Source organism: Dicentrarchus labrax, unplaced genomic scaffold (assembly GCF_905237075.1).
Source record: "Dicentrarchus labrax unplaced genomic scaffold, dlabrax2021, whole genome shotgun sequence".
NCBI classification, from domain to species: Eukaryota; Metazoa; Chordata; class Actinopteri; family Moronidae; genus Dicentrarchus; species Dicentrarchus labrax.
The window spans coordinates 16,597,613-16,616,100 of NW_026136715.1; the positions used below are offsets into that span (position 1 = coordinate 16,597,613).

The 18,488-nt window shown below is 41.7% G+C and overlaps 2 protein-coding genes across 3 annotated transcripts; both read left to right on the plus strand.

Moving 5' to 3' along the window:
* The first annotated feature begins 917 nt into the window (after nucleotides 1-917).
* Nucleotides 918-5,314, plus strand: mmp9 (matrix metallopeptidase 9). The gene is made up of 13 exons (XM_051424817.1): nucleotides 918-1,243; nucleotides 1,475-1,713; nucleotides 1,860-2,008; nucleotides 2,126-2,254; nucleotides 2,371-2,544; nucleotides 2,677-2,850; nucleotides 2,944-3,117; nucleotides 3,217-3,372; nucleotides 3,476-3,692; nucleotides 3,782-3,921; nucleotides 4,014-4,164; nucleotides 4,344-4,447; nucleotides 4,563-5,314. Exons 1-13 carry the CDS (start codon nucleotides 1,106-1,108, stop codon nucleotides 4,685-4,687), a joined length of 2,070 nt encoding a protein of 689 aa, XP_051280777.1. The 5' UTR covers nucleotides 918-1,105; the 3' UTR covers nucleotides 4,688-5,314.
* A 338-nt stretch (nucleotides 5,315-5,652) lies between these two features.
* LOC127377153 (zinc finger protein 335) lies at nucleotides 5,653-18,072 on the plus strand. Of its 2 annotated transcripts, none has more exons than XM_051424814.1 (28): nucleotides 5,653-5,905; nucleotides 7,824-8,017; nucleotides 8,150-8,426; nucleotides 8,549-8,626; nucleotides 8,944-10,074; nucleotides 10,178-10,360; nucleotides 10,451-10,615; nucleotides 10,712-10,970; nucleotides 11,068-11,245; nucleotides 11,344-11,456; nucleotides 11,569-11,587; nucleotides 11,761-11,877; nucleotides 12,355-12,431; nucleotides 12,606-12,766; nucleotides 12,915-13,135; nucleotides 13,251-13,350; nucleotides 13,442-13,530; nucleotides 13,629-13,885; nucleotides 14,023-14,137; nucleotides 14,229-14,426; nucleotides 14,687-14,829; nucleotides 14,927-15,066; nucleotides 15,197-15,294; nucleotides 15,401-15,487; nucleotides 15,906-15,989; nucleotides 16,077-16,136; nucleotides 16,284-16,389; nucleotides 17,321-18,072. In XM_051424814.1, the coding sequence occupies exons 2-28, from the start codon at nucleotides 7,826-7,828 to the stop codon at nucleotides 17,440-17,442; spliced, it is 4,770 nt and encodes a 1,589-aa protein (XP_051280774.1). In that variant the 5' UTR covers nucleotides 5,653-5,905; nucleotides 7,824-7,825; the 3' UTR covers nucleotides 17,443-18,072. The 2 variants fall into 2 exon arrangements, with proteins under 2 accessions (XP_051280774.1, XP_051280775.1); XM_051424815.1 differs by lacking the exon at nucleotides 5,653-5,905 and adding an exon at nucleotides 6,045-6,565.
* Nucleotides 18,073-18,488: the final 416 nt, after the last annotated feature.

Sequence of the window (18,488 nt, forward strand, 5' to 3'; positions counted from 1 at the left end):
TAAGGCGTATAAACCATTGCTAATGAATTGTGTAATTTTAGGGATGTTGCATCAGCAGCAGTGTATAGTGATGATGAAGCAGGTATTTTCCAAAACTATGGCCAATCACATTTAAATACAATGAGATTTCTTCATCACCTCAATTATTTGTCATGAAAAATTAAAAACATATAATTTAACAGCCAGAATATTTCTTTCCCATTTATTCTGTAAGAATCTACTTTTGGTTTGACCTAGTTTGACATTTTATTACCCAACTATAGATTAAGAGGAAACACATTTCTATTTATAAAAAAAAAGGTTAGGAAACAAACTTTTTTATATCATTACTTTAAGCATAGAGAGAAGGGAAGTGTCTGGCTGGATCCCATGATGAGTGTGTTTACTTAGGTAAAAATACATTAACATGTCAAGAAAAGCTTTTCACAGAAATTAAAAGGATGACAACAACAATGTACAATGAGCATCTAAGCACTGCATCTATGCTCTCTTTAGGTATATGTTTTTTTTTTTTTTTTTTTTTACCAGTTTTATGATGCAAATTTTTAAGATAACTAGTAGTAGTAATTTGTCATTTGGGTTAATAGTTTTTGTGGGTTTTCTGGCAGCATGGATTATTATATTAACAATAATATGAATGCAACCATAATAATTTGCCACCATAATTTGTCAACCACTGCCATTGTTCAGTCAATACCACACCCATCCAGGTTGACATATCTCCAAAAAAGAACAATTAGCTCACCACTCATTAGCTGTTAGGTAAAGCTAAATGTGGATATTTTGGAATTTCCCCATGTTCATTTAACCAATACAGTCTGTCAAGATGTAAGTGGGAGGGTTGAGGTTAGCAGTAGGCGGGAGCGAGGTGAAGTGACTAAGACGTTACTTTGCATAAAAACAAGGTCCACAACCCCAACCAAGGGCACACAGCAGAGACAACAACAAGAGCCACCAGTCAAAACAAAGAGGGAAGCCAACACTGAAGGAGAAACACTGTTGATCTTCAGTGGAGAAGCTTTTTTAATTTTCTTTTGTCTAACTGAGAGCTTGTGCTCTGCAAGTCTTAGTGAATATTTTGTAGAAATCTACAGAAGATCTCATCATGAGATACTGTGCTTTAGCTGTGTGTTTAATTCTGGGGATAAGCATTCAGGATGGATGGAGCCTTCCCCTCAAGTCCGTCTTTGTCACTTTCCCAGGAGACATCATCAAAAACATGACTGATACGGAGCTGGCAGAAGTGAGTAGCAGATGGTTCATTTAGTCTTGATGGAGTGAAATTCCTAAAACTGTGTGCAATCAAGCTGTGCAGGGAAGTAATTACCTGAACAGAGATCCCAATCATAATGTTAATGAAAAAAGTTGTCTTCTAAATACAAGAGACACAAAAACAAGTTTTTTTGTTTTGCAAACTAAAGTTTACTTTATAAGGACACAGTCATTAATGTGGTTTCTCATATTGTCCTGCTAGAATTATCTGAAGAAGTTTGGCTACATGGAGACGCAGAAGCGCAGTGGCTTCCAGTCTATGACATCGCAAGAAAAGGCATTGAAAATGATGCAGAGACAGATGGGGCTGGAGGAGACTGGAGACTTGGATTGGTCCACCATAGAGGCCATGAAACGGCCCCGCTGTGGAGTTCCTGATGTGGCCAACTACCAAACATTTGACGGAGACCTCAAATGGGACCATCAAGATGTCACTTACAGGTGAGTAGAGAGAACAAATCTATTACTAGAGTTGATGACATTACAATGCTGGTGCTTTATAATGCAAAGTTTGTGAAGGAGATATATCACCAACTATTTCAGTTACATTGTCAGTTATAATAATGACATTCTGCTCTTCTCCACAGGATCCTTAACTATTCTCCAGATATGGAGAGTTCTCTGATCGATGACGCCTTCGCCAGAGCCTTCAAGGTGTGGAGTGATGTGACTCCTCTGACTTTTACCCGCCTCTTTGACGGGACGGCTGACATCATGATTTCATTTGGAAAAGCCGGTATGTTTGTATTGTGGTCATTTCATCTGTGTAGTTATACTGATATTTCAACTGTAATTTGGTACAAAACACAAGTCTAAAATCAAAGGCTGATGAGAAATTAAATTTTCTGTTCAGACCACGGAGACCCATACCCATTCGATGGTAAGGATGGTCTTTTGGCCCATGCTTATCCCCCCGGTGATGGTGTGCAGGGAGACGCCCACTTTGACGATGATGAGTACTGGACTCTGGGAACAGGACCAGGTAATTAGACATACCAAAACATATTACTCCACCATCAACAATTAATGTGAGGCTGACTCCCCCTGGTGTTGACTTTATATATTGCATTAAATATTTGAACTTTTCTGTCACCTAAGCTGTGAAGACTCGCTATGGGAATTCAGATGGTGCCATGTGCCACTTCCCCTTCACTTTCGAGGGCAAATCTTACACAACCTGTACCACTGATGGTCGATCGGACAACCTGCCATGGTGCGCCACCACAGCTAACTACGGCAGAGACAAGAAATACGGCTTCTGCCCAAGTGAACGTAAGCTTGACAATTTATTCTACAAGGGATATCATAGGTCAGAGGTCAGCCAGATGAGGACATTTGCCTTTTTTTTTGACATGCTGACTTGTTTCACCCACTCATCCTCCCCCCTAATTCTCATCCTGACAGTTCTGTACACATTTGGAGGAAACGCGAACGGAGCTGAGTGCGTCTTTCCCTTTGTCTTCCTGGGGAAGGAATATGACAGCTGTACCACAGAGGGCCGCAGCGATGGCTACCGCTGGTGTGCCACCACAGACAACTTTGACAGGGACATAAAATATGGATTCTGTCCCACTCGTGGTAAGTGACAGGAAGCACAATGCACAAATGCTGTGGAGTGCTGCCACAATGGGTTGTTTTCTTACTGTTGTTGTTATGACTTTGTTTGGCCAGACTCCGCTGTAATTGGTGGAAACTCTGAGGGCGAGGTCTGCCACTTCCCCTTCGTGTTCCTGGGTAAAGAGTATGACTCCTGCACTAGTGAGGGACGTGGAGATGGAAAGTTGTGGTGCGCCACCACTGACAGCTACGATGATGACAAGAAATGGGGCTTTTGTCCTGACCAGGGTGAGTAGCATAAATATAAAATAGAGAAAGTAGTTAAAGTGCTGTATATATGTATCCAACCTTGACATTCATTAATATTCCTTGCTGTATGTGTTCCAGGTTACAGTCTGTTCCTGGTGGCAGCCCATGAGTTTGGACATGCCCTTGGCCTGGATCACTCCAACATAAGAGATGCTCTCATGTACCCCATGTACAGCTATGTGGAAAACTTCTCCCTGCATGAAGACGACATTGAAGGCATTCAGTATCTCTATGGTAAGATCACAACAAACTGCTTTATCATTTATCACATTAAAATGTTTAAAATTCCAACTTTCCAACAGTTCCTCTCAACCAACACTATTTTTTTTCTGTTCAGGAAGCAAAACAGGCCCTGATCCCACCCCACCTCAGCCCGAATCCCCCACCACTGACTCCTACCCTTATGAGACTGACGCTACAGAGGGGCCTGACACCACTGACCCCTCCATCCCTACCACCACAAGACCTGTGGATCCGAGCCAAGATCCCTGCAAGTTCACCAAATTTGACACCATCACCGTGATTGAGGGAGAATTACATTTCTTCAAGGACGGGTGAGTGAATCAGTCTATTCTAAGTAAAAGCTGCAACATGAACACAAACTGGCAGTGTTAACGTGTTAATTTTATGTGTTGATCAACAGACAATACTGGAAGATGCCCAGCACGAGTGAGGAAGGGCCCAAGGGACCATTTGCCATTTCTGGGAGGTGGCCAGCTCTGCCAGCAGTCATTGACTCTGCCTTTGAGGAACTTTTGACCAAGAAACTGTACTTCTTCTCAGGTAATAAAGCTTATACAGTGTTTGAGAGACTACCTACAATTAAACTAAAAGTGCAGACAATTTTCATAATGATAATTTTTTTCTTTCTATAGGGACCCGATTCTGGGTGTACACTGGGCAGAGTGTTCTGGGTCCCCGCAGCATAGAGAAGCTCGGCCTCCCTAACAACATTCAGAAGGTGGAGGGAGCGCTGCCGAGGGGGAAAGGCAAAGTGCTGCTCTTCAGTGGGGAGAACTTCTGGAGGTGAGTTAAAATTGTGCCTTCAGCATATTTATATCTGGAAATCCGGTTGGGAGGAAGCCAGTTAAACACCACCCCCACTGTGGTTATTTTTAGCTACATAATAAAAGTCTGTGATTTAAGGTCAACTGGTTGATTTTGCTGTTTTAATGACTTTCTCTGGTATGATTTTGACAACACAGGCTTGATGTGAAGGCCCAGAAAATCGACAGAGGGTACCCCAGATACACAGATGCCGTCTTTGGTGGCGTCCCCAATGATGCTCATGATGTTTTCCAGTACAACGGTAAATAAACCTGTCAATTTCATACATATCTACTAAGCTCAATGAACAAAATTGGCCAATAATATTAGCTTGCTGCATGCAAGAATCCTCATTTTGATTGTGATTTCTGCTTTAGGTCACTTCTACTTCTGCCGGGACCGTTTCTACTGGCGTATGAACTCCCGCAGGCAGGTGGATCGTGTTGGCTATGTGAAATATGACCTCCTCAAGTGCTCCGATTCTTCAAACCTTCGCTACTGAGGAGATGACACACAGGGATGAGCTGGAAATCGTCTGTAATGTGGTAGCACCTATTTCTCTCCTCTGTGCAGGTGTCAGGGAGAATGAGATGCAGTATTCGTGTATAGCAGCTGTTGTATGACGTGTGTGCTTTCTGGGATGTGAACAATTGGCCATCATTAATGTTGGCTAATTCTATAACACACAGCATTGGCCAAAAAATAAGTTGAAAGGCCCAAAGGAAAGCAAAGGAAATTGCAATCTTTGGCACTGCCCTGCCCTCAGCCTATAATCTGTGAAGTGAAAATTGGTTGAAAATTTAAGACTCATAATAACTAAAATATTGTCAAAAGCTACCTGGATCAGATTCCAGATTTGCTAAATAATTTCTTTATGTCTGACAGGTTCAGACTCTTTAACAGTATTTGATTATTCTGGTATTTATATCAATATCTAATATTATTTTTGTGTCCTAAGGCTTGTTTGTTTTGTATAATTCTATATGTATTTCTGAAAATGGCTTCAAAGCCAATTACTTGCACTGGAAGACAATGCATGTCTCCTTCACTGAAATTATTTATAAGACTGATGTGTTTTGTATTAAAGTTTTAACTTTCAATGCAATAAAGAAAATTCAAGAGAACTATATACCACTGTCTTCTGTCTCTATCATTCACCAATTACACCTGATAAACTGATGGGTACATTGATTACCTGACAGCACTATCATACACACACACACAATATATATTATTTTAACGTTCCCACAACAAAAAGAGCATACATGTATAAGCCACAGCATGGGCTACAGAAATGTAATGTCATTACTTTACTGTATCAATTACCAACAGTGTCTTGAAACCACACCGTCAACGCTTGAAACAACGACGCTAAGTGGATGCATATTACTCCGCATCAAATTGCGTAATACGCCTTCCTCTAAAAACAATAGTCCACTAAGTGATTATAAACATCACATTTACCGAATATGAAGCAACATACAGCGACCAATATACAATTAAACACAAACCGTAAAACAAAAAGGTAAATATAGCAATGTTTGTTTTAACAACGAGTCTGTTTTCAACAAAAACAATAAATAAGATCCGGTTGCACGGACAGGAAGCGAGGAGAGTCTCATGGCGCCCGACTAGAATGAAGCAACAATTATCGGTTACTAATTTCTGTTCTATTTAGAGCATCTACACCGAAGGATACCTTTCTACACGAAAATATACGGTAAGAATAAAGCGTGGAGATTGTGGAGGCGGAGAGGGAAAATATTTTCATTTTCTTCAGGGAGAACATTTGGGCGGTCTGCCGCAGCTGAGGCCCTCGAGGTCCCCAGTAGAGCTTTCAGAATGCCTGAGTGTAAAACGGGGCTGCCTGGTGTAAAATGGCGACGCGGAGCAGGCAGGGTGAAGGGCAGCTAGGCCCGTTGTTGAACGGCTAACACGCGTTGTGTTGAACACTGCTACACTCGACGGGTTGACTTGGTTTGGTCAACAGTGACCCGTTCTTCACGTGATAGAGTTCACCCCGACTGTGTTTTAAAAGCATTGTTGTTAGTGGGAGACATTTGTATCTGACCTGCAGCCTCAGAAAACTAATACTGAGTTAACGGCGACCACTCATGCTACTCAGCCAGCTAAAAGCTAACGTTACCTATCGCTGGTTCTCACTATACTCCCATGGCTTGTTTATCGTTGGCATCGAGTTTGTCAATAACTTGGCTGGTGTACTTTTACAAGCATGGTCATACTTGATCAGTGGAAACGTGAACTGTTATCCCCAGTATAGTTGGAGACCTTTAATTCACACCCAGCGTTGACGCCCTTGAGTGATAAACACTAGAGCTAGCTCTCCTGGTGGATCCCAAAACAAGATTAACAAACAAAGGTGACAGATTGTTTACCATCAGAGCCCCCAAACTGTGGCACAGACTTTCAGATCTGGATGGCAAATGATATCACTTATTTTAAGTCTCTGCCTTTATAGTCTTGCCTTCCTGTGACCCTTTTACATGCCATGGTCTTATTGTTTAATCTTTTCATTTATTGCTGTGTTTTACAGTGTTTATTGTTTAATTATATATCTTGTTATTGATGCTGCTGGGGTTCGTAGTGTTCTGATCTTTTGTTGTTTTTACCTTTTTTTTTAAAGGTACTATATTAATAAAGTTTGTTATTATTTTGGCAGTCATGAAAGGCCTGTTCAGTAAATGTTACTTACTATGTTACTTCTGAGAAAAAGTAGTAGTTTTCTGAAATAAACATTGTTCTGTACACTTAACACTGTTTAAGTGATGGATGAACATCAGTAAGGTTAAACTCAACATCCTTTACTGTAGTTATTATAGGAGAAGCACCATGTATAAAATGCTTTGGAGCAAAAGATTTGATTTTAAGTATAGACACGTTAGTAAATGTTTGATTGTATCACAATTTAAGGATTCATTTATTTATCATTGTACAACAAAATGCAAGCTGTAGTCCCTTTATGCTACACTCAAAACAAAAATAATATAAATTGTTGAATGGATAAATATATAATAAAAAATGTATGGTGGCTTGCAGCCATCAAATGCAGTTAAGTAAAAGCACAAAAAAAAAAGTCAGGAAATCACAACTGTACCTGAGTAAATGTTGCTTTCCACCTCTTGATAGTAATATTGCTCACTTAGCTATTTCAAACTTGAAGGAAATATAAAGGAATTTACATTATTACAAACCCACCATAGGTACAACATAAAAAAATTCATATCCATATAAATGGACACATTGAATGCAAAAACTCAAGTTTGTTGCCCTTCTGTTAGACTCAATTACATATAGGCAACGTTCAATAAACTTAAGAAAGAGAATATCATGTTCACTAGAAAATCTTCTCTTGATTACGTTAAGTTACCTTTTCCAACATTATACTTCGTTACTTCCTTACAGTTGAGAAAGTTTATAAATGTTTCTCCATCCAGGATGTCTGCAGGTCTTCAAGCTCTTATTGGTATTTTAAAAGGCATTCCATACTTTAATGTTTAACACTCTTAACACTAATGACAAACAGAGCTGCCCTATTGCAAGTAACCAGTGAACTAGCTGAACTAAAGGCATGCTATAAAGATCACACAAACTTCAAATGTTAAATTTTTTGTGGATAGTTATGGATTCGGAGGAGAATGAGGTGGAGAGCAGCAGTGACGCAGGTCCCTCAGGGATGGAGGAGCCGTCTGAAAGTGGTATGGGTATGGAGTCATCGGAGGCCATGTCTGCAGACAGCAGTGATGCTGCTGCCTCGCATGCACAGGCCCCGGAGTCTGACTGCCATGTGGGACAGAGCTCAGAGGGAGTTGTGGTAAGTAAAAAAGATGATTTTGTGTACACATGTGTGTTAACAATCATATATTAAAGTCAACCAAAACCAGCAGTCAGACTTTTGTCATGACAAAAGTTTCTTGAAATCATGCTCTTGCCCCTCCCTGTTCAGGTCTTCATCCCAGAAACCAGCTCCAGTACAGACGTCAGAGTTTCATCAGTCCACCTCCCAGACTCCTCCTCAGTGGCCCAGTCCACCAGCGTGTCCAGTGTCTCCACAGTGACTCAGTCAGTGCTGGTGTCTGAGTCAGCGCAAGTACTGGTCCACTCCAGTGCTGTGTCTGAAGGAGCCATGATGGTTTCTGACTCAACTGCTTCTACCTCGTCAGATCTGGGGTCTGCCATTGACAAGATCATAGAGTCCACCATCGGCCCTGACATCATGAATGGTATTTCCACTGATACTCTATCATCTGTTATATCATACACAGGCTGCTTTAGAGTTGTGTCAGTTTGATTATTTTACCGTAAAGTAGCAGATATCTGATCGTATCTATGGTTCTTCTACTAGGTTGCATTGCTGTGACCAGTGCAGAAGATGGAGGTGCAGAAACAACCCAGTATCTGATATTACAAGGACCAGATGATGGTGAGTGTGCTATTGTTACTGCTAACTCACTAATTGTGCAACTCATTTCAAAACATTTTTAAAGTCGATTAAAACATTGTCACCATGTTTATATTCAATAAAAACAATATACTGAATATTCTGGTGGGATGTTACTTAGACAGGATGTATTTATAGAGCAATGATTTAATCTTTCTATGTCAACTTGTTATGAACCAACTTCATTTTAGCCCTCTAATAAGTGGGTTTTTATATAAGTAATTTGAAATCTACTTAAGTTGATAACAATCCTTTTAAATAATTTGTACAATCCCTTAATATGTATTTGCCCGCTATAGGTGCTCCTATGGTAGCCCAGATGTCATCTTCGGCCCTCTCTGATCGTATAGCCATAGAAGCTCTTGCAGAAGGCCCCACATCCACCTGTCTGGACCAGGGAGACCTGCAGGGTAACCTTGATCCTGACCAGCCTGATGATCAGCCCGGTCACTCGGGTTACCCAGAGGACAGCAGCAGTCAACCTGACCAGCCCCAGCACTCCCATCCCTCCCAGTACATGGACTGCAGTGCAGATGGTCCAGACCAGACAGGGGAGTCTTCATCTTCCTATGTGGAGTGTTCAGGCGAGGAACCCGACCAGACTCGCTCCCAGTCAGGTTTCCCTGACTACAGCGGGGATAACAGTGACCAGGACCTTCCTGGATACGTGGAATGTAGTGGGGCTGACTCAAACCCCACCAGCCGAGGTCACTATGTGGTGGAGTGCAGCGCTGGTTATCTGGAGTGTGCGGTGGATGATGGAGAGCGGCCGCATCATTCACGCAGTTATATTGACAGTAGTGCAGACCACCGGACCCAAACAAGTCGGCAGTATGGGGCTGAGTATGGAGGGGAGTGCGTTGCAGCTGCAGACTCTGAGCAACCAGGTTGTTCTCGGTACCAAGCAAGGGACGATGATGAAGATGACGAGCAAAACCAGGATCCAGACCAACCGCAGCACTCCCAACAGCAGCCCCAGCACTCCTGTTACATGGAAAGCAGCAATGGCCCAGAGGCCTCTCTTTATGCCGATGACAGTTCCTCATCGGACCACCCTCTGGCAGACACTGCAGGTTCAGGCGGGCTTCCTGAGGCTTTGGAGTGCAGCGAGAGCCAGTCTGGGCCCTACATCAGCAGCAGTGGGACATACACCTCCAATCCAGAGCCTGAGCTCACCCAACAGTGCTCACCTAGCCAAGAGGAGCCCCAGGGCTCCCAGGGGCCTCAGGATGAAGCTGGGCTGGTCAGGGAGATGGAGACATCAACAGTGGCAGAAGGCTCTGGAGACAGACCACCAAACCTGGCTGAGTTGGAGGAGATGATGGAAGTAGTGATTGTACAGCAGTTCAAGTGTAAGATGTGTCCATACAAGAGTGCCTCTAAAGACACACTTATTAACCACATGAGAGACAAACACTTCAAACCTGTAGGTAAAGTACAATAGTACAGTTCATTATGTATCACAAAAACCTTTTCTATTGTTATTTATCTTGGATTTGATTTTTTTTTTGTGGTATATTGTATGGTTTTCAGGGGACATGCCAAAGAAGCGCAAACGTGGACGACCACCTAAAAGTGAGACATTGGCCCGTCGGCAGGCGGAGAAGGAGGAAGCTGAAGAGAGAAAGGCAGCAAAGGTGAAAGCTGCTGAACCCCAACAAGCAGAAGAAGAGGAGGATGATATTGTGGATGCTGGTGCTATTGATGATCCTGAAGGTCAGTCAGGAAGATTTTCATTAGTTAGTGAATCAGTCAAAAGATAACATTCACTTATCATTCACTCCCTGCTCCTTTATTTATCCCCAGAGGATAGTGACTACAACCCAGCAGATGAAGATTGCAATGGAAGACCACCTACCATTCTGAAGAAGCCCACTCCTCCTATCTCTTCCTCCTCTCATGGGCGTCCTCGACGTAAGGTTGGCCGCCCGAGGAAGTACAGCCTTCTAGATGAAGGCTACAGTGGCAAAGGTTGGTTTTCAGTTTTGACAGAAAACACGAGAGCATACACCAAACACACTTTAGGTTGCAGTCTTTTCATTTGTCTTTTTCAAATGTTTGCTACAGAAGCAGAGAGCATTGCTAAGAAGCCCAGGATTAGTGGGGATGCCAGTGCACCTGAAGAGGCAAGCTCTTCCGGGTTAAACAATGGTCCTGCTATGGTGACCGATGGAGAAACAGCTGATGCAGCAATAAGCCAATCAGACTCTGAGAACAAAGACCCCTCGTCCAACACACAGCCAGAGGAGGAGTTCTTCCAGAGAAAACGAGGCCGACCCTCAAAGCGTTTTCTTCGGAAGAAATATAAGAAATACATAAATCGAAAGTAAGAATCTAATTGTTAAACAAAGTTGTCTTACAAATAGCATTACATAACTTTCACAACAAGCTAATTGTTCTTTTTTCTCTTCTTTATCTTCCAGTCGGTACTATAAATCCCTCAAACCCCTCCTGAGACCTCACAACTGCTGGATCTGTGGCTCTCGCTTCCTCACTCAAGAAGATCTGCGCTTCCATGTGGACTCTCATGAAGGCAATGACCCTGAGCTCTTCAAGTGCCTCCAGTGCAACTATCGCTGCAAGCGCTGGTCCTCACTCAAGGTCAGTTGGGATGAAAAAGGTCCCAACACCCCTCAGTTTGACCTCAGTTTACTCAGCATGCTTCCATTGTCCTAAAAGTGTTGTGGGCTGTTTTGCAGGAACACATGTTCAATCATGAGGGCACCAAGCCGTTCAAGTGTGAGGAGTGTGATTACACAAGCGTCTACAAGAAAGATGTCATTCGCCATTCAGCAGTCCACAACAAAGACAAGTAAGTAACTCCTAGAGTAACAACATACAGTACATACACAACAAGTGATTCTTAATACAGAACACGTTTGGCCTCTTACATTTAAGTTTTTTTCTTCTTTTCCATCTTGCAGGAAAAGAAAGACTGAGTTGGTAAGACATTTTCCATATTTCAGTGAGGGTTAATTAGCGTGCTCATGGTATAATAATAAGAATAATATAGAGATCTTTATGTTACTGCAGTCTGTTTCTGTTTTGGCTGGTTGTTGCCTGCTTTTAGGCCACTTAACTAATCAGCTTTGTGGCTTTTGTGCTCATTCTTACAGGTACCAAAGGTGTCTGAGTTCCTCTGCCCTGTGTGTCACAGGGTTTACCCCATGCAAAAAAGACTGACCCAGCACATGAAGACCCACAGCTCAGAGAAACCACACATGTGTGACAAGGTCAGATATGATTCAAACACCAGATTGCACAATTCAGGAACACTAATATTTGAGGGTTTTTTTAAACCAGAAGTTACAAATGATTTGTCACAGTGTTTGATAAGTGACAACTGTAGGAGAGATGTCATCCCCTTGTCCTCCCTTACAAACAATGTAGTGACTTCCCATACATTCTTTCAGTATATTGTGCATTTTTGTACTAATTTCTAATGTACAGAATGGTTGGACAATGACATATAATACAAGAAATTCTTGAAAAGATTCATAGTTAGTATGATTTCAGGGCAAAATTGTTACACCTTTTAATATGCTGTTATAATCTCCCTTCCTTCTTTGAATGCACGATTGAGTGCCCTATAGAACAATTTTGTTGTGCATAACTGTGATGATCCTTACAAGAAAGTGAGTGCACATATCATTTTATGGACTTTTTTCTCTACTACACAACTCTTGTTTAAGAAGCCTTTCTGTCTGCAGTGTGGCAAATCCTTCAAGAAACGGTACACATTCAAAATGCACCTACTGACCCATATCCAGAGTCTCGGAGACAGCAAGTCAGTATTAAAAACCTTTATTCCTTCTATTTTATCAGTCTGTATTTAACATGTAACAGAACTGTCTGATTAGCAATTTGAATATACCATAATGAATCAACATTGGTCCTTTTGTTTGGTGTTAGTAACAATGATATCATCATAATTAATAACTTGTGGATGTGCATGTGCCAGGTTCAAGTGTGAATTTTGCGATTACACTTGTGACAACAAGAAGCTGCTGCTCAACCATCAACTGTCCCACACCAATGATCGGCCCTTCAAGTGTGACTACTGTAAATACTCCACTTCTAAAGAGGAGTTCCTGGTCTCCCATCTGGCTATCAAACACACAGGTCAGTGTGACAGAAAGGCTTTCATAATGTTTATTTAATATGATCATTCATGTTCACGTCATGAATCTGAGCATGTTTTAAGGTCCACACTGTACAAACTCTGTAATATAATATATAATATAACAATGTAAATATGTTTCCTATACAGGAGAAAAGCCTTTCTCCTGCGAAATGTGTCACTTCATGACTAAGCACAGGAAGAACTTGCGTCTACATGTGCAGTGTCGCCACCCTGAGGCGTTTGATGAGTGGTCTGTGGCTCATCCCGAGGAGCCTGTGAGGAGGCGACGCAGACCTTTCTTCACCCTACAGCAGATAGAGGAGCTCAAACAACAACATGATGACCCTCAGGGCTTGCAGAACACTATTGTGAGTCTGTTATTTATTTCAGGCACAATTCGGATTTCAATTGAGAATGTTATACAGTATCTTGTGATTTTGGGAGGTGATAAACGTGACGATTGTTTTCACCCTCCTTCATTAGGTTGCAGTGGATTCTGCGACACTACAAGCCATGCAGGGTATAGAAAATGCCTCAGTATCCCAGGACGCAATGGGAAACACCACCATCATCTACGAACAAGGTCAGTCGTCTTGTCATTTAAGACAATTTTTTGTATGTCTGGTGTGTCACCTTAAGGACAAATGCTACATCTTACTCCATGTACTCCTCAGCTGAATCCAGTGATCTATCTGCCCAGAATGCCCTAGACCTGCTGCTGAATATGAGCAATGCTCGGGAATTGGTTGGAAATGCCTTACAGGTTTGTGCTACGGCTCATCAAGAAACTTTAGTTTAAATAAGCGGGCGACATTTATATGTAAATAAGCAAAAAAAATGACTTCTGCTTATGCTTCTCAGGTGGCAGTGCTGAAGTCAGAAGGCAAAGCTTTAGAAAAGGGTGCGTGGAGTACGGTGACCACAACGCCGGGCCAGGCCCAAAAGGTTGTGACCTTCCATGTGTCTGAGAACGGTGAGACGGTGCTACAAGAGGCCTACGAGGCAGCCACCTCCGACGCAGGAGAGCTCACCCAGATTGCCATCGAAGCCTATGAGGGCGGAGGGGACTTCAGTGTGGTGGAACAGGCTGCTGAAGAGAATCAAAGCCCTGAATACAGGTAACATAACACACTGTCCGATTGTCTCTGATTAGGAGAAACAGATTAATTTAGGTGTAACTTGAATGTAGGACTTTTTGATGAACTTTATGATATCTCAACAGTCTGTAATGTCACAAAAACTGCTGTCTTTGCAGTAATGGTGAGAGCAGTCCCTCTCAGGCTGCAGAAGTCTCTGGGTCAGAGAGCGTGAAAAGCGAGAAGTACTACATTACTTCAGCACTGCCTGATGGTGTTTTGCAACAGGTGGAGGTAAGTGCAAGAGATCAGTTGTTTTGGCAGGTGTAGATCTGTGTACACTGAGTATTCCTCATCTTTGACTGCGTCGTTTGTCTTCTGTCAGCTGAGCAGTGAAGCTCCGGCTTCTCCCTCTGCTGTGAGCTCTCCCGGTCTGAGCACCAAGAGGTTTTCCTGCCGAATATGCATGGAGTCTTTTCACGGACGCTCCGACATGGAAAACCACAAGAGGGCGCACTTGGATCCCAGCACCTTCAAGTGTCCTGATTGTGACTTCACCTCCACCTCCTGGCCTGAGGTCAAGGTGAGTCTTTCTTAAATTGTGCAACACTGTCTTCAACCCTGTTTTATTTTATCAAAACATATTTGTTTTTATTGAAAAAGCACAGACAGTAATCACCAACCTAGATTTCCACAGGGGGCTGTTATGACAGTCATATGAATATTAGGCACTGGCATTTTGATCTATTTTAAGGCGTTCCTGTCATTTCAAAAGTGTTTCTGTCCTGAACCCCTCTTCTGACCTCCACCCTTTCTGAATGGGATTGATATCCTGTTTTTTAGACTCACATGGGGCTGCATTCCTATCTACGCCCTCACAAGTGTCCAAACTGTAGCTTTGCCTCCAAGAACAAGAAAGACCTGCGGCGACACATGATGACACACACAAACGAGAAACCGTTTTCTTGCAAACTTTGTGGACAGAGGTGGGTGCATAACTCATTTTAATCTTCAGGAAACTTAGGAATTATTTTGCCACATATGTGCATTGGACTGCAATGTTTCTTTTGTCCGATGTCTCAGGTTTAACCGTAATGGCCATCTGAAGTTTCACATGGAGCGTCTCCACAATCAGGATCATCCCAATCGCAAGAACCGAACCGCCACATCTCAGCAAACCATCATAGTCAACAGTGATGAAGAGGCCCTGGCCACACTACAGTGTAAGGAACGCAACATAATACACAACTGAAAAAATAAAAATCAATGAATGATACCGGGTACTAACATTCAGTGTAAAACAAAATCAAAAACATTTCTAACTTAATGTACGTGTTTGTGTGTGTCTAACAGCCCTGCAGGCACATCAGACGGTGATCACTCCAGAGCGGTTGCAGGCTCTGGGACAGGACCACATCATTGTAGCTCAAGAACAGGCACTATCAGATCAGGTACCAGCATTCTTACTATACTGGACATACTTGTAACCTAATATAAATTAAGTATATTGCCACTCTGCATTTTATAGCTAAAAGCATTAATGTGTACATTTATCAGGAGGAGGGCACATACATCCAGCAGATCACCACCATAGACGGACAGACAGTTCAGCACCTGATGACAGGAGACAACCAGGTGACTGAGGTAAGAGCCATTTTTAGATTCCACAACTTCATGTTTTAAAGGAACTGTGTGAAGGATTTAGTGGCATCTTGCAGCTAACTGAACGGGCTGTTAAGTGCTTAAGAAAAACTCTACAAAACTCTCTACAGCCCGTGTTTGGTTTGTCTGATCTGAGCTACTTAAGTAAAATGGCGGTTCAACATGGTGGACCCGCTGTATCTGTAGATAGAACGGTTTATCACAATACACAAAATTGTTCCTATTTACAGGTGATTAGTTACTAATGAAAACATACATGTGGATGTTATATTCCATTTCTGCCAATAGATCCTCCTAAATATTACACACTGGACCTTTAATGTACAATAATGGAATATCAGAAATATTATATAAAAGAGCCCATATCATATTCTTTCATCTCAACTCGTTTGTGTTTCAGGTTCAGTATATCATCTCACAGGATGGAGTGCAGCACTTGATCCCTCAGGAGTATGTAGTAGTAGCTGATGGCAACCACATACAGGTCAGTGTTTTAACCTCATAAGAAGTCACAATAACTGCAGTGTTTTAAGGTGTTAATGTCTTTACTAACTGCTCTTCTGTTCCTCAGATGCCAGATGGACAGATCATCCAGTATGAGAGTGATGGGGCCTTTCTGCAGGAGCAGCAGGTGAGGCAGATATTAGTAACGTAGAACGCTGTACAGTTAGAGATACAGCTGGTTTTGAAAAAGTGAGGTAGATAACCTAAAATGTTCTACAGCAAGAGGTTTTTGTTTTAAAAATTACTCATTGCTCCATGTGCTCTATGTGTTCAGATTGCTGTAAGTCATGACGGTCAGATCCAATACCTGCCTGTGAGCTCGGAGCAACAGATAGTGAATCCTGAAGTTCTGGAGGCTGCTGCCCACTCTGCTGTCACAGGTTGGCTCTCTTAGGGAACAGATTGCACTTCCTATGTTCTATATTCAGTCACCCATTACACTGTTACACATTGCTTATATTTACCGAATTCATGAAAGACCATGCCTGAGTTTGTAACATTTTCCAAAGCATACCACATGTTTCTAGGTTTATAAAAGACCTTTCAGCTATTGATTTCCTCTCACTTTACTGTTAAAATCTATCAGATAAAAATCAGCTTGTGGAGATTTTAGACTTTATTTAGACTCAATTGGACTGATCGTTGGGTTTTTTTGTGACACTTTCACTATTATAGCATGCATTGCTGATTTCATGATGCTCTCATGCACATCTAAGAGTCAGCTGGTGCCCCATGTTCTAAGGCAGAGTCCTTACTGCAGCGGCCCTGGTTTGAATCCAACCAGCAGCCCTTTCCTACTTGTCATCCCCTCTTTCTCCTCACTTTCCTGTCACTAATCAGCTACTCTATCAAATAAAAACTGAAAAAAAGTCAGTCAAAAAACCCAAAAGAGAGAGAAAGTCATCTGCCAAAAGGCATTTCACTTGTTTTAATGTGAATATGTGAATCTTCTTGGAACAATTCTTTGGCAGCTGACTTTGAAAACATTGATATCTGTGTACTAAACACACCGTCAAGGAGCCAGCAGTGGCTAAGTTATCTGCAAGTCGATTTTCAAATCTTATTGATTCATATTCCTTCCTGAAATGTGGATGCTTTGGAAAATGGTGAACATGCATCTTCTCTAATCTAAGGGGTTAAAACATATCAAACAACCTATGTGGTCCATTGGTGACTCGTTCATGATCTTATTATCCATTAAGAATAATTATAAACTTGATAATAACATGAGCAATGAAATCACTGCTATGATGAACACCAACAGTAACTACACCACCTTGACAATAAAAAAAACAATCTTTGTTCCTGTAGCCGTAGCAGACGCAGCCATGACGCAGACGCAGACAGTCTACACTGAAGCCACACCTGAACAGCTGGAGCAGCTGCAGCAGCAAGGCATCCACTATGACGTCATTACCTTCACAGACGAATAGACGTTTTTTTTTTTAAAGCTGCCGGGGTGCAAACCTGCACAGGGCAGAACCAACACAAACCACTATGAGCTGACAAGTACAGTGACCTCAACATATTTATGCATTCAGCTGGCTGTGAACTGAAGTATTATCTCCTCCACAGTATCATCTGCTTGGGGGGGGTCGCACTGTTTAATGAGATCAACAGTTTTTTTGTAAATTCAAACTATTGCACCCATCGCTTCTAACTTAATCATAGGGGCTGAGCATTTAAGAGTTAATTTAAGCAAGGTTGGTCTGTTCTGTAAATATTAAAAAGGATTTGTGTTTACGTGCCTCAACTGCTTCCATTTGCAAGACAATGTTATCAAAGAAAATCAAAATGGCTTATATCATGTTTTAGAAAATATATAGAGCGTCCAAATGAACTTTTTAGTTTTTGAATGGAGCGAGATGAAAAAGGGAGTGTTTGTTTTTGATCTGTAATCAGATTTGTTAATTGCTAGAATGCTGCAACATTGTGTTTACTGAATATTAATATGTACATACTTTTTGCATTTGTCTTCTTTTCCGTGATGGAGGATATGTGTTGATTTGGTGAATATGTTTAATAAGCTGAAAGCTGACACCAAATAAATCACTTTGTCTATACTTGTGTATTGTATGTCCAGATTTTGTTCTTATGTAATCATACCTGCTTTAAAATATTATTATAATGATAACGGACACAATAAAAGCGAGCCATTACAAAATAATCACTCCGTTTGCACACTTTATCAGAAATAAGTTGATGCCACTCGTGAGGCTGTAATTTGTGGTGTTATATTTCATAATAATGTACGATTCCAGCATGTGCCCACATTATTGCAATAGCAATGCACTGACAGGAACTCTTGAGCAATGTAATGTAATACAATACAAACACACCACAAACTATGAACTCATAAATGAGTTTCATCAACATCCTACTGACAGTGTCATCATCATTAGTTTCAACAGAGTTATTGTATAAGGTATCATACTATACATGTGCTCCTGCTGCTGTGTCCACCCTCTGCACAGCTACA

Excerpts from the sequence above, each read along its gene's own strand:
- LOC127377153 (XM_051424814.1), top strand. The coding sequence starts at position 7,826 with ATGGATTCGGAGGAGAATGAGGTGGAGAGCAGCAGTGACGCAGGTCCC. Across the intron at positions 8,427-8,548 it reads CGGCCCTGACATCATGAATG|GTTGCATTGCTGTGACCAGT; the intron begins GTATTTCCACTG and ends TTCTTCTACTAG. Across the intron at positions 15,488-15,905 it reads GAGACAACCAGGTGACTGAG|GTTCAGTATATCATCTCACA; the intron begins GTAAGAGCCATT and ends TTTGTGTTTCAG.
- mmp9 (XM_051424817.1), top strand. The coding sequence starts at position 1,106 with ATGAGATACTGTGCTTTAGCTGTGTGTTTAATTCTGGGGATAAGCATT. Across the intron at positions 2,545-2,676 it reads CGGCTTCTGCCCAAGTGAAC|TTCTGTACACATTTGGAGGA; the intron begins GTAAGCTTGACA and ends TCATCCTGACAG. Across the intron at positions 3,373-3,475 it reads AGGCATTCAGTATCTCTATG|GAAGCAAAACAGGCCCTGAT; the intron begins GTAAGATCACAA and ends TTTTCTGTTCAG.